The 14,609-nt window shown below is 36.6% G+C and overlaps 1 protein-coding gene across 1 annotated transcript; it reads right to left on the bottom strand.

Annotated features, from left to right (window-relative positions):
- Window positions 1-321: 321 nt before the first annotated feature.
- Window positions 322-684, bottom strand: LOC140183579 (uncharacterized mitochondrial protein AtMg00810-like). Its single transcript, XM_072232037.1, has one exon. The coding sequence runs from the start codon at window positions 682-684 to the stop codon at window positions 322-324; it is 363 nt and encodes a 120-aa protein (XP_072088138.1).
- Between the last annotated feature and the right edge of the window lie 13,925 nt (window positions 685-14,609).

Genomic DNA, 14,609 nt, shown 5'->3' on the forward strand with positions numbered 1-14,609 from the left:
AAAAATAAAATTGTAGTAAAGATCATGCTTAGGAATTAACGTTCCCCCTTGAGCTGGGACTGAAGATGTCTACGAGGCCAAGTTTGGTGAAGCATGTCTGAAAGGGTCCAGGTGCAAGAAGATTGGCTGCAATGTAACAAGCAGATTGACTATCACAATATAGAAGAATTGGGTTAAAGAGTTGAATGCCATGATCAGAGAGCAAATAAGAGATCCACTGTGCTTCACATGTGGCTAGTGCTAAAGCTCAATACTCAGCTTCAAAGGAGGATCTTGCCACTGTTGGTTGTTTTTTGCTCTTCTACGAAATTAATGAAGCACCTAAGTAAAAACAGTAGCCTGAAATGGAACGTCATGTGTTTGTGCACGATGCCCCCAGTCTGCATCTGAATAGCCTGAGAGAGCCAAATCAGAAGTGGTTGGGAAGAAAAGTTTGGATTCAGGAGATTGTTTAAGATACTCGAGCACGCGGAGACTAGCTTGATAGTGCGCAATGGTGGGGTAGTTAAGGCATTGGCTGAGCTTTCCAACAGCATAAGAGATATCAGGTCTTGTAGTTGTCAAGTAAACAAGTCTCCCAATTAGTCTTCTATATGATGAAATGTTGTTAAAAGGTGGCGCTGAGTCCTTTGCTAACTTAATGCAATATTCCATTGGTGTTGACACTGGTTTGCAATCAGTCATACCATACTCATCTAAGAGATCTAGAACATATTTCCTTTGATGTACTGCCACATTTGATGTTCCTTGCAATTTTGAGTCCCAATAAAAATTTTAGCTCCCCAATGTCTTTAATTTTGAAAACTTCATGGAGTCTGGACTTGGTGTGTGTAATTTCTTCAAGATCATTTTTGGTGAGTACTAGATCGTCAACATAAGTCAATATGGCAGTGAACTTATCATCATTCCTCTTTGTGAAGAGTGAGTAATCATGTTTGGATTGTGAATAACCGAAGCTCAACAACATGGAGGTCAATTTGACATTCCATTGTCTGCTGGCCTGTTTTAATCCATAAAGTGATTTTTGGAGCTTGCATGCTAAACCACTTCCATGAACACCCAGACCTTGTGGCATTTGCATGTAAACTTCCTCTTCTAAGTCATCATGGAGGAAGGCTGTATTGATGTCTAGCTGGTGTACATGCCACTTCTTGGTTGTTGCTAAGGCCAATAATGTCCTCAATGTTGTCATTTTTGCCAATGGACTATAAGTATCAAAAAAATCATAGCCTTCTCGCTGCGTATACCCTTTCGCGACTAATCTGGTCATGTACCTTTCAATTAAACCATCAGCCTTTAGTTTGAGTTCAAAAACCCATTTGCAGCCTATATCCTTTTTTCCTTGAGATAAAGAAGTGATAATCCAAGTATGATTTGCTTTAAGAGCTTCTAACTCATTTGATATAGCTTCCTTCCAGCAAGATTGAGAGACGGCCTCCTCATAATGTCTTGGTTCGAATGAAGCAGAGATGGCCACAGACAATGCATGATGTGTATATGAAAGATTGTCATAAGAAACATAGTTAGAGATAGGATACCTTGAGGTTAGTTTGGCAGCTGAGTCAATAGAGGTTTGAAAGCAATGAAAGTCATTCAAGTAAGAGGGTTTCTTCTTTTTCTACTATTTCTTCTAATGTTGGGATGCTGTGTGTTATTGGTGGGTGCAACATGAGAATTGTGAGTGATTTGTGAGTCTTGAGTGTGATTGTCATGAGAAGTTATGATTGGGGGTGTTGAACCTAAATGAGTATGTTGTACTTTATCATGGTAATCAAACAAGATGTCAAAATTGTGAAATTGCTGATTATGAGTATTGATGAAAAATGATGAAAATGTGTATCACGGGTAGTTGGTGAATTAATTATTGAGTCTTGTGATAAAGCTTGATTATTAGTGGATGATTGAAAATTTTTTAAAGGTAAAATGTGTTCATAAAAAATTGCATCCATTGATAATGTGATTTCATTGGTTCTAATATCTAAAACTAAGAACCCTTTGGTTCCTGGTTTAAACCCTAAAAAACACACATTTCTTAGTCCTTGGGTCTAATTTTCTTTTGTGATTTGTCAGTATGAAAATTTATATTAGACTTCTAAAAACTTTAAATTTCAAAAAATCAGGTTGTGTATTGCACAAAATATCAAAAGGGGATTTATTCTTAAGCAATTCAGTTAGAAGGCAATTAATGATATCAGTGTAATATAGGACAACTAAGTTCCAATAATAGTTTGGTATTAAATAGTGGAATAGTATAGCTCTAATCACTTGTAAGAGATGTTGGTGTTTTCTTTCTACAATACTATTTTGTTGAAAAGTTTTAACACATGATTTTTAGTGTAAAATTCCTTTTGAGCTATAAAATTGTTGTTGTTGAAATTCTTTGCCATTTTCTGATCTAATACACTTAATTTTGCTTCCAAATTGAGTGTTTGCAAACTGAAAAAATTGTTGGATGAGCAAAGCAGATTCAGATTTTAGTTTCATAGAAAAGATCCAAGTGAATCTACTATGGTCATCAACTAGAATTAAAAAGTACTTATTGCCATTGATGGATGTGACATGAATAGGTCCCCAAATATCAACATGTATTAAATTAAAGCAAGAATTAGATTTTGAAGCACTTAAAGGAAACGGATTTCTTATGTTTGGCATAATGACATGAATCACATGGAGAACGCATAACATCTTTATTCAATTTGAGCTTTTGGATAGAGAAATACAGTTGTGACAAAGTGTACAACTTATTGAAAGGAAGGTGACCAAGCCTGAGGCGCCACATTGTGGTGTCATCAAGCTTTGGCAATGGTGTGGTGTGTGATGCAATGCATGAAGCTTGTGCTACAGAATGTGAGTAATTAGGTTCTTTATTTCATATAAAGCAACTGCTCCATCTTCATTGTATGGTAGTCCTAGATCTCACATCCAAATTTATTAAAAGTAAATTGACAATAAATCGATGTAATTAAGGCTGACACAGAAACTAAATTTAGTGCAAACTCAGGAAGGTATAGAACATTTGTGAGATAAAGAGAGTTTGACAATTTGACAATACCAGAAATTGATGCAATTAAGGTGGATTTGTTTAGTAATCTGATTCTAATTGGGTTAATTTTGTGATATGAACAAAAATTGTTAATGTTATATAAGACATGAATGGTTGCACCAATATCAATGATCCAAGATGCATATGTAGAATTTTGATTTTGTAAAGTAAGTTTAGTGACCAAGTTATTTTCGTTTTGATTCTTTGTGTCTATGACAAGGGAAAATTGGTTGACATTGTGAGAATTGGTGGCTCCATTTTGTTGTAAGAGAGCTAGAAGAGCCTGTTTCTGCTCCAAAGTAAAGGATGTGCTTGGGTTAGCACTTTCTTTGTACAGATCAAGCACGTCACTGTCTCCTGCGTCATCAATCTTGACAATGAAGCTATTAGTGGACTGTATCATTCTTTGCTTTATGTGGGGAGGAACTCCATGCTTCTTATAGTATACATCAACAAGATGGCCTATCTTGCCACAAAAGGAAGACTATTTGGGCTGTGATCTACCACCAAAGGTTCGGTTTCGACCTCCCCTTCCATATCTCCCTCTACCTCTACCTTGATTAGAATGAGTGTAGCTGGAATTTCTATCAACTGTATTAATTAACGATTTTGAATCAAATTGCTCATTGCCAATAATTTGTCGTTCTTGTTGCAAGAGTAGAGAAAAGGCTTCATCAATAGATGGGAGTGGTTTCATCATCATAATATTTGATCTCACAGTTGAGTATTGTTCATTGAGCCCTCTAAGAAAACGAATCACAAATGTGTCTCTCCTATAAGCAAGAACTGTGATAGGACAAGTGCATGGAGGTGAACATGTGCAGGAGGGAATTGGGTGAAAGGTCTCCTATTCTTCCCAAATTGCTTTCAACTTTGTGAAGTAAGTAATGATTGTAAGATCACCTTGTCTTATTGAGAAGAGTTCCTCATCCAATTCTGCCACCCTAAACACATCTCCCTGGTAAAATCATTTTTTCAATTCCTTCTAAAGATCTGAGGCAACATCAGTCCAAATCATACTTTGGGTAGTATCTGGACTTAAAGAGAGTGTTATCCAAGAAAGTACGTGAGTATTACAACGGTGCCATGCAGCAAACGTAGCATCATCACTGGGTGGTTTTGGTAAGGATCCGTCTATAAAAGCGAGCTTATTCTTCGTTGTTAAATGTAGTAGTATTAATCTTGACCAAGAACTATAGTTCTTGTTATCCAAGATTGTTGAGATCAGTGAGGTACCTGGATGTTCGCCAGGATGGAAGAAAAGTGAGTTACCTGGTTAGTAGTGGACAGTATGATGGTACAATGGAGGTAAGGACAAGGGCATTAGTGAGGTGCTGTAAAAAGTGGTATGTGAGACATGATGTTCACTGGAAGCAAATGTCTAGATCTCGACATGCTAATGAGATGGATAGGAACACAAGGTTCGGCGAGAAGAAGAAATAACCAGATTGAGTCTTTGGTGATTAATGGGAGGTTAGTGAGGAATCAAGCAAGAATCAAGGTTGCGGTTCAGGACTTTTATATACGTCTGTACCAACAGAAAGCTTCTCCAAGTGTGAGCTTTAGGGATGGATTAGTTAATCAATTAGAAATGGAGAAAGCGGAAGCCCTAGAGGTGATACCTTTAGTAGAGGAAGTGAAAGAGACAATGTGGGATTGTGAATCTGCTAAGACTCTAGGGAGTGATGGATACAACATGAATTTTATAAAAAAAAGTGTTGGAATGAGATTGGAATGGAATTCACTACAGCTGTGATGACATTTTTTGAGACGGCAAGATTACCACCAGACTCTAATGTCACATGGATAGCGTTGGCTCCAAAATTTGTTGGGGCTAAGGAGATAAAAGATCTCAGACCTATCAGCATGATTGGATGTGCCTATAAAGTTATTCTAAATTGTTGATACGAAGAGTGAGGAGTGTAATGCTAGGTTTAGTTGGGGAATCACAAAGTACCTTTGTGAAGAGAAGGAAGATACATGATGGAGTTTTAATTGCATGTGAAACTGTGTAATGGTTGAAACTGAAAAAGAAGGCATTAGTAATTATCAAACTGGATTTCTAAAAAGCCTATAATAGAGTGAAATGGTGCTTTGTTGATACTGTGCTAGAGAAGATGGGTTTCGGTAGAACATGGAGGGCGTGGGTTAGAGAGTGTGTTAGATCAGTATATATCTCTATTCTGGTTAATAGATCACCATCGAAACCATTCATAATGGAGGGGGAGCTTTGTCAAGGCGACCCGTTATCGCCGTTTTTGTTTGTTTTGGTGGTGGATGTGCTTAACAGGATGATCGGAGAAGCGGTAAGGAAGGGTCGGATATTTGTACTCTTAGTCGGTAGGGATAATATAGAGTTATCACACTTATAATTTACTGATGACACTATATTATTTTGTCCGCCGGAGGAGGAGACAATGAAAAATTATAAGAGACTTCTGAGGTGCTTTAAAATGATGTCTGGTTGGAGCTTTGAGAAGTCCAACTTGATACCAGTGAACTGCAGCCAGGAGTGGGTTAGCCGGATGCGTCAGCTACTGGGTTGCTAGGAGGCAGCTTTACCGGTGAGGTATCTCAGCATCAGCCTAGGAGCAAATTCGCGTTTAGTAAAAACTTGGAAGCCAGTTATAAATAAGGTGGCGGAGAAACTCAACTTGTGGAAAGCAAAGGTCCTTAGTAAGGCTGGAAAGCTGGTACTCATTAAGTCGGTAATCAACAACCTACCTATTTATTACCTGAGTTTGTATAAGATGCCAAATGTGGTTTCACAAAGAATCATCTATTTGCAGAGGAGGTTCTTCTAGGGGAAGGATGATGGACAACCTGGTATGGCTCTCGTGAAGTGGGAGATGATCTAGGAACGAAAGAAACTAGGAGGGTTGGGGGTGGGTGATGTGGTGATCCGTAATAATGCTTTACTGTTTAAATGGTGGTGTCGATTCTCAAAGGAGGACTGTCCTCTATGAAAGAAGATTGTGTGCTCCTGTGATATCTTGAACCCAAATCACTTGTTGTTAACTCAGACATTACCAAAGAGAGGTGGGATGTGGAGAGACATATGTTAAGTGCAAATAAAGGAGCAACATGTCAAGCAGAAGATGATTGATGTTGGGTTCTTCTCAATTATGTGAAATATTTGGTTACGACAGAATGATGTCATATTTCAGAGTAAGACAACAAGGGTCGTAGATTATGTGGCTCAATCGTTTTTATGTGCTACGGAGTGGTGTGGTAAATAACTCATGTTATTGATGGCTATAACGGAAATAATATAGGAGTTGTTTTGTTTTTTATTGTTCTTGTCTTTGTCTTTTTTTACTCTACTTGAGTGTTAACCTCTTTTTAAAAAAATAAAAATAAAAATTTATATATAAACAAAATATTGCTCAAATAAACTAATAAGACCCACACCCATTATTCCACAATCATTTATTTTTTTACATATTAATATAATCTTGGTGTAATATTCAATCATTGAATTTTATAATATTTTTTAAAATTGTGAGAACAATACAATACGTCCCCTTAGATTGACAATACGCCCCATTACACCAAGATTTTTTTAATATACAAAAAAATTAACCCAATTATTATCATGTACATATATAAAATTCAAATTTGCAATCAAAACAGAAGGAACGAACCTTATGGCTTGCAAATTTCCTTACTTTGAGACTCAGCAACAGAGCATTCAGAAAAGCTCCAAAACTTGCACACACTTTTCCCCTTAGAAACTTACAACAGGTTTATGATTGGGAGCAAACTTTTTAGAATTGCAAATCAGGGCTTTCTGTTGTTAATGTATAATGATAGTTAGCTTTGACTTAGTCTAGCTCATCAATTAAGATAAGGTAATTTACCTTTATTTAGTTACATTTTATATCTTTATTTAATCACATTTGATCCATGTTATTTTAAATAAATTCATAAATTCAAAAAATTAATTTATTTAATAAATATAGTTAATAGAGAACTTTAATATATATAAGTTATTTTCACAGCTAATAAAAATTAGAGTTATTTTCATTATAATTAAAAACAATTTTTTTGAAGAGATAGAAAATGAAAATTAGATAACAACCTTGAAAATGAAAATAAAGTTGTCATATTATTCGAAATATTCTAATTTCTCTACTCAATGATCAGAAAGATCATTTCATAATATTTTAATGAATAGTTTATTATTATTTATTTTCAGAATTCATCCCATCCAAAAGGCAAGCAAACTTAATCGAATAAACAAACTATTCGAAGACAGCACTTTGCTATTATGATTTTTTTTTTATATTCTTTATCTTGATATTTACAGATCTTTAATTTCAAGAGCCGAGCAACAAATTTCACCAAAACAATAAATTATCCTAAAACAAAAATTTTTTTGTTTATATTGAATTATTGATAATTTATAACTAACTATAAGAAGGAATAGTATCAAAGCTAGAAATATCCTCATTCTATAGGGCTATTGTAAATTGACGATGATGACGAGACAAAAAAAGGAATTTGTATCTAAAAACTGCGTGATATATGCAATTGCAGTGTTGATAATAATTGGAGTGGTTATTTGTTTTGTCTTTACTGAATTCGATGGCATTATTCCTAAACAACATTTTGATGGTGTATCTAACCTGAAAGCATGTTTGGATGACTGCAGGAAACGGTTTCGACAAAATCGAAGAAAGCTATATGATTGCGTTCATGATTGCTATCATGAGTACGATTGATACTTTAGTAACGGTAAACGTTTAAGTTACTATTAATCTTTTTTTAGCGGTTTATTTTATTATAATTTTAATAATCATGGTACTTAAAAGTAGTCCTTAATCATCTATCAAATAAATACTTGAAAAGTTTCTTTTAGTTTTGAATCTTTCTTATTGCTGCAGTAATTACGATGCATGCTTTCTAGTCTTTTATGTTGTTAAAGGAATACCGTACCGATAAAGCAAGTTCTTCGAAGAGTTTCTATTATATGTAACTGGTTATTTTTATCACAAATCTCTTAAATCTAAATGGATTGTATTTCAAGCAGCTGTAAATATTAATCTTCAAGAAATTAAATTAAGGAAAGACGAAGGGAAATTGAATAATAATCTGTGAAGCTATTTGATTTGCAAATTAATGAATCTAATTATAACTAAGGTAGACCATATCGCAAGTTGACTCGCCAAAACGTATGAGTGGATATAGCAGAGATTATGCACATGATTGAAAAAGGAGAGTCGAGTGTTTAACTGCAGATGAGGGTTGGGACATAACGAATCAGTGAAATTATGAAGAATTAATGAGGTGAGACCATTTTTCTGATTGCCGGTAGTTACTAGGTACTAGGAAGAAAGATAGCTCGAAAAGTACTGGGCCAAGTAGCAAAGTGTATGTCACCACGGTGATACCCTACTTCCCTCATTTGACTTGTTCAACTTTTGAAAGAATAATCATGTATGTTTAAGTTGCACACACTATATTGCTAATTATTTTTTAATAAACAACCACTCTTGTATTACCAATTTGACCACATTTAGACAATATTTGTTTGATAATTTTATTTTAAAAAGTTTTATTGATGATTATATTTATTAAAATTTTAAAATTATAAAATTAAAGCTTTAGTATTTGTAAATTAAAAATTTATAAATTTATAAGTAATATTCCATTTTAATTCTTTATTATTGTTTAAAATAACAATCCGACTTTTATCGATTGAAAATGATAATGCGGATCTTAATCACTAATTCTATTAGATTTTTTGGTTCTTCTGTTAAATTTTTCATTTAGAATTAACAGATCTTATCTACGTGTAATGTTAACTGATTACGTGTTAAAAATTTATTTTATTAAGCTCTATCGTATCAGTAATAAGCTGCAATAAAGTAGGACAAGTAAATTTTTGTAAAAAAATTTATCACACACTTAAATTCTTAATTAATTATAAATATAGACACATAAATTCATAATGAACCATAAAGTAAGACTTATCCCTAAATTTCAACAAGCCATTGTACTTACTACTGTACTAGTTATTGGTCTTGGTTGATAATAGCCTCAGTTCCTTACTTCTTCTTTTTCTTCTTCTTAGGTTGTAGAGATTTTTATTTGATGAATTGCGCAAAAAATAGTTGGTCTCGAATGGTGTTGCTTCCACCACTTTGATCGATAGGGCAATGCAAATATAGAAAATTGATTTGATTTTGAAGAATTTTTAGGTAATAATCAATCAGCGTATTAGGTCAGACTTGATCATGTACAATATGTTGATCAATGGCCTTTTGTAAGATCCGTGATTTGAAGGAAGTTTGTGAATGAGATGAGTGAGATAGGTTTAAAGCCTAATAGGATTTTGTTCACAACACTAATAGATAAATGTTGTAAGGTTAGGGACGTGGAATCTATATTGGAGATCAAGAAGAGAAAGATTGAAAGGGGATTGAACTTGATAAAGTAGCTTTTACTATGCTCAAATAAAGGATTTGCAGAAAAAAAAAAAAGGAAGCACATGGAACTAAGGTTGCCACCAACCAAGGCTAGCAACCAACGCAGCAGATACAATATATTGTTGAAAATTGTGGTTACTTGTCCTTCTTTATAATTCATTATAAATTTATGTGTCTATATTTATATTTTGTTAAGGGTTTAAGTATCTCATTAAAATTTTTTTCGGGGATTTACTTGTCCTTCTTTATTGTATCGTATTGCTAACATGATAGGAGGCATTTTGTCTTTTAGAGTGGTTCCTGACACATAATCAATTAACATTACACGTAGGTAAGATCTATTAAATCTGGACAGAGAGTTTAACAAAAGGGTCAAAAAGTCTGACGGAGTTACTGGTTAGGGACTGTATTATCATTTTTCAATCGATCAAAAACAAATTGTTATTTTGAGCAATAATTAAGGATTCGATTGGAGTTTTACTAGTAAAATATTTGCGAAATTATGTTTTTTTTCAATGTTTAATAAATTAAGTAATTTTTTCTTTTAAAAAAATTAACATTAGCGGACTTAATCATTAGGCAGAACAATGTTGAGGTTCAGGACTACCGTACTAGGCGAGGTGGGATGGGCTGGACCACCTGCTATCCCTATTGGTGGAGTTGCTTCCGAACAAAAATGCCAAAAAAATGTCATAGATTTGTAGAAATGCAATTCAGCCAGCGACCCATGTTACAGGAAAAAAAATTGAAAACTAAATAGAGACTAAAATATTTGAAATTACTAAAATGCTCTTATTAATTAAATAGAGCTAAATCCGCTGTTGCCAATCTCGCACTTAGGGTCAAATACATTACGCCTTTGTTCCCTATGCTCGCTGACAGTTTTCTGTGCCGTCTCTATTCTCTATGCTTGCCGCGTTGCCTGCTGAGATTGCTTTTTTGATGAGATTGTTCTTATTTTTGGTATTATTATTGTTATTGTTGTTGAATTTGATTGATGAGATTGTTATTGTTACGATGGGTAACCGGAGGTTAATGGACTGGACTCGTTGGATTGGCCCAATCATCTGATGGAGGAAGCCTCTAACCAGGTTTGCGTTTGGGAGCCTCCATCCGACTTGTGTGTGTGAAAGACATTCCGATGCCTAAGTCAGCAAGGGTCTAAGCAAGTTTAGAGAGTATTGGAACTTAGAGATACCTGAGGGGTGTCAGCGTATTTATAGGTGATGTACCAATAACCACCGTTGGATTAGTTCTACCTTTTAAGGTGGATAACCGTCCCTTTATCATAGAAAAGTTGTGATATGGCTCCTAGAAGTGGGTTGCGAGATTTCAGGAGCAGTTACTTATTTGAATAAGTGTTATCTGCCAGCTATCATTCGATCCCGAATTCTTTAGAGCAAGTGGTCGTTATATCCGACTGCTTGAGTGAAGGTCGGTGTTGAGTGAGGGCCAATCTTTGGATGGGGCCTTTTATTTAGACCTGGACTTTAGCGTTGGGTCAGGGTATGAACAGTGCTCCTACTCGAGTACAATCTCTTTTCCTTAAGAGTTGGATTCGAGTATTTTAACTCAAGCTTGTAGCTGATATGAAATGGGAACCGGTGTGATTTTCAGAGCCGACGTGATTTAAAATTTTCAACAGTCGCGTCTAATCAAACGTCGCGTCCGTTAGGGTTTTTTCGCATTTACACGTAGGGTGTCAATTACATTGGTAACGGTGCGTTTCTTTAATGATCGCTTCGATTTTACCACTATGCCCCTAGCGTGTTTATAAATGCTTTTCCTTCTCTTTCTTTGTTTTCTTTCTGAAAAACGTTTCGCCTACACACTCTATTCTGAAAGAAAGCTTCTTCCTTCTTGGAGTGCATTGCTGTCGTTGCTTTTGCTTCCTTTCCGTGCTTATTAACAAAGGTTAGCCTTCTCCTCTTTATTCTTGGGTACTTTACTTTGTATTTTCAGAGTAATTTGGCGCGTTCATATCGAGTCTGTCTGTAGGCATAGTGGTTCTGTTTTGTTGAGGGGCTTGTTTTATCCCTTTAGAAGTTCTGTATTTGATCTCCTTTTTCTTTTTTCTTTGTAGGTCTCACTGTGTCTGTTAACCTACTTCTTTTTACTGCAAAGATGTCTTCTCTCGAGTCTCTTTCACATTGGGTGGATGTTACAGTCCTCGGGGAAGAACCTTTAGTGGATCCCAACTATCTCATTGAACTTCGCATTCATCATAGTATTTGCTTTCTAAAGGAGGATGAGCCTAAGTATGACTTGGTCACCTCGGGTCCTGAAGACCGGGTTTGCTTTGGAAAAGCTACTGACGCTGACTCCCCTTTCTTTTTCATGTATGAGAGTCTTTTCACCCGCCTGGGGGTTTCTCTTCCTTTCTCTGGCTTTGAGATAGAAGTTCTGAACCATTGCCAAGTTACTCCAACTCAGCTCCACCCCAATTCTTTGGGTTATATAAAAATTTACCAGCTTGTCAGTCGAGAATTGGATTTTCTGACCTCTTTGAAGGTTTTCTTTTATCTCTTCCACGTGACAAAGCCCTTCAGTGGGCAAAATAACAAACAACAGTATATCTCTTTCCGGGCCATCCAAGGTCGGAAAGTTTTCAACCTTTTTGATGAATCTTTTCATGACTTTAAAAACTTTTTCTTCAAAGTTCAAGCCGTTGAGGGTCACCACCCTTTTTTCTTGGATCAAAATTCTTCTCCCCGTTTTCTCCTTTACTGGTTAGAGGCTTCTTATGTGGAGAAATATGGCCTGGATGACTTAGATGAAGTGGAGGAGGCTGTTATGGGGTTCTTCCAAGAAGTTTGGGAAAGAGCCCCTTATCTTAATACAAAAAAGTTTTTTCAGGGGTCTTCGAATTTTGTACAGACTCAATTAGGTAGCTTTACTGTTGCTTTTTTTATTTTTTGACTTGATTTTACTACTTCCGACTTTGAAATCTTTTTGAGCTGTTATTTTCGACTTGTAAACTGATTCTTTTATTTTTCCTTTTTATAGAAATGGTGAAAAAGAATTCCAGTTCCTCCTACCAGAAGGTCCAAGATGCTAAAAAGAGGTCTCGAGCCCGAGTGGACACTGCCAAGGCTGCTGGCACTCTTTCTCCTCCTCCACCTCCTCCTCTGCGCAACTTGGGGACCTCCTCTCGTCCCATTATGATATCTTCTTCTTCTGCTTCTTCTCTTCCTTCTCCTCTGCCTCGACCTTTCCCTGAACCAGAGAAAAAGAAGTGCAAGACTTCCAAGTCTGACTCTTCTCTTGATGGGGAGGTTAAGTTTAATGGCCCCCAATTCGTTCGAAATCATATCTATCCTCATACTTGAATAAATATGGATGATGCTTTCGTTTGAAACCATCTTAATATCCTAGTCCAGGGGAGTGTCCGTGCGGCTGGAGTATGTACCAAACTTCTGGATATTTTGGAGAAGACTCCCCTCAACTCTTTGGGTTCTACCCAAAAGGTTGAGGAGCTAGAGGGGAGGATCTTCCTTTACCAAGAAGAAAAGAAGAGGCTTAAGGAGGAGGTCACCAAGTTGAAGGAGGAAAAGGATCGTCTCTAGGAGAGGGAGAAGAGGTTGATGGGCCAGTGTGCCATGGCGGAGGGCCTTAAGGAGAAGGCGGAGCAGAATTACATCAGGCTTTTCGAGGAGAACCTGGACTTAAAGAGGGAGCTGGCAGGATATCGGGAGACTTTCCAGGAGCTGGAGGACTCGGTGGCTGAGGGTTCAGAAGAGGCATGGAGGATCTTCAAGGAGCAGGTCGGGGTCATTGCCCCTGACCTGAATCTTTCCCCTCTTGACCCCGACAAGATTGTGATTGATGGGGCCATTGTCTCTCCTCCCCGACCTGAGACTGACTCCGACTTGAAGACAATGTGGCAAAGGATAGTGGAGTCCCCTCCTCGTCAAGGCGGGGACCTGCCGAGTTCGTCTGGGGTTCCTTCTCAAGGTCCTAAACAGTTTGCTCCATCCTCCCCTGGTGCTATTCCGACTTTTCTCCTTATGGATCCTTCTTCTGGTGGTGGTGACCTTCCTTCCGGTGATACTGATCTTCCTACTAATTGAGATTTGGCTATTGGGGCCCGGCCTGTGGGCTCCTTGTTTTTTAAACAATTTAATATTCTGTTTGTTTGTTTGTGGTGGTTTGCTCCTGACACTTCCTGGCCCTTTGTGGCCGTAAACAAAATTTTGCTTAAAAATACCCTTTTTTGGATAAGGGTCTAGGCTATCTTTGGTGTGTGCTTGCTTTAGGTTTTAGAAAACTTTTTTTATTTTTTGCTTTGGAAAATCTTTTTTCTTGGCTGACTGTCTTTTGTCTAAGTTATTTTCAAAGACTTGGGACAACCTCTGCCTTTGATTTTTGATAGATTTTCTTATCTCTTTTTGTATTCCCTGTACTCAATTTTTGTTTTATTGAGTTTCTGTAACTTAGGTTATTTTCGCGATGCATTTCCATTCTTCTTAGTTTTGCCGACTTGTAAGTCGATAAATTTTCGAGTTTATCATGATCTACTTTTATAACATCTTTACACCGACTTGTACCTCGTCGTTTTATCCTGACGACCTTCTAGGTGGTTTCATGGGATTTTCACGTTTTGTCGAGCTTAAGTCAGCGCGTTTCGTAGAAAGAATGATAATATCGTAAAAGGAATTTATAAAGAGATATGGAGAAAAAAGATCTTTATTTTTTCACGAAGGTACTTTTTGCTACTAAGGCGTTTGAACAAATTATTGCCCCTTAGCCTCTATTTTGATGCCTCGTTAAAAACCCCCCTTCAGGAAAACCCTTTCTTTGGAAAAAAAAAAAAACATGAAGTCGGGAAAAGAGTACATCTAGGAATGGAGTTCGTTTTTAACTATAGTACCTTTTCATATTACAAGCATGCTATGACTTGGGTAGTTCGGTGACGTTTAAGTCAGTCACCTTATAGTAGCATTTTCCTAAGACCTCAATAATTTTGTATGGTCCTTTCCAATTAGTAGCAAGCTTTCCATCCCCAAATTCGTTGACTCCGATGTCATTTCTAATCAAAACCAAGTCGTCGGGGTAAAACTTCTTCGAATGACCTTTTTGTTATATCTGTTTGTCATCCTTTGTTTCAGTGCTGCTTCTCTTATCTGGGCTTGTTC

This window comes from Arachis hypogaea, chromosome 3 (genome assembly GCF_003086295.3).
Source record: "Arachis hypogaea cultivar Tifrunner chromosome 3, arahy.Tifrunner.gnm2.J5K5, whole genome shotgun sequence".
Lineage (NCBI taxonomy): Eukaryota > Viridiplantae > Streptophyta > Magnoliopsida > Fabales > Fabaceae > Arachis > Arachis hypogaea.

Coding starts and splice junctions, on each gene's coding strand:
- LOC140183579 (XM_072232037.1), bottom strand. CDS start 684: ATGACTGATTGCAAACCAGTGTCAACACCAATGGAATATTGCATTAAG.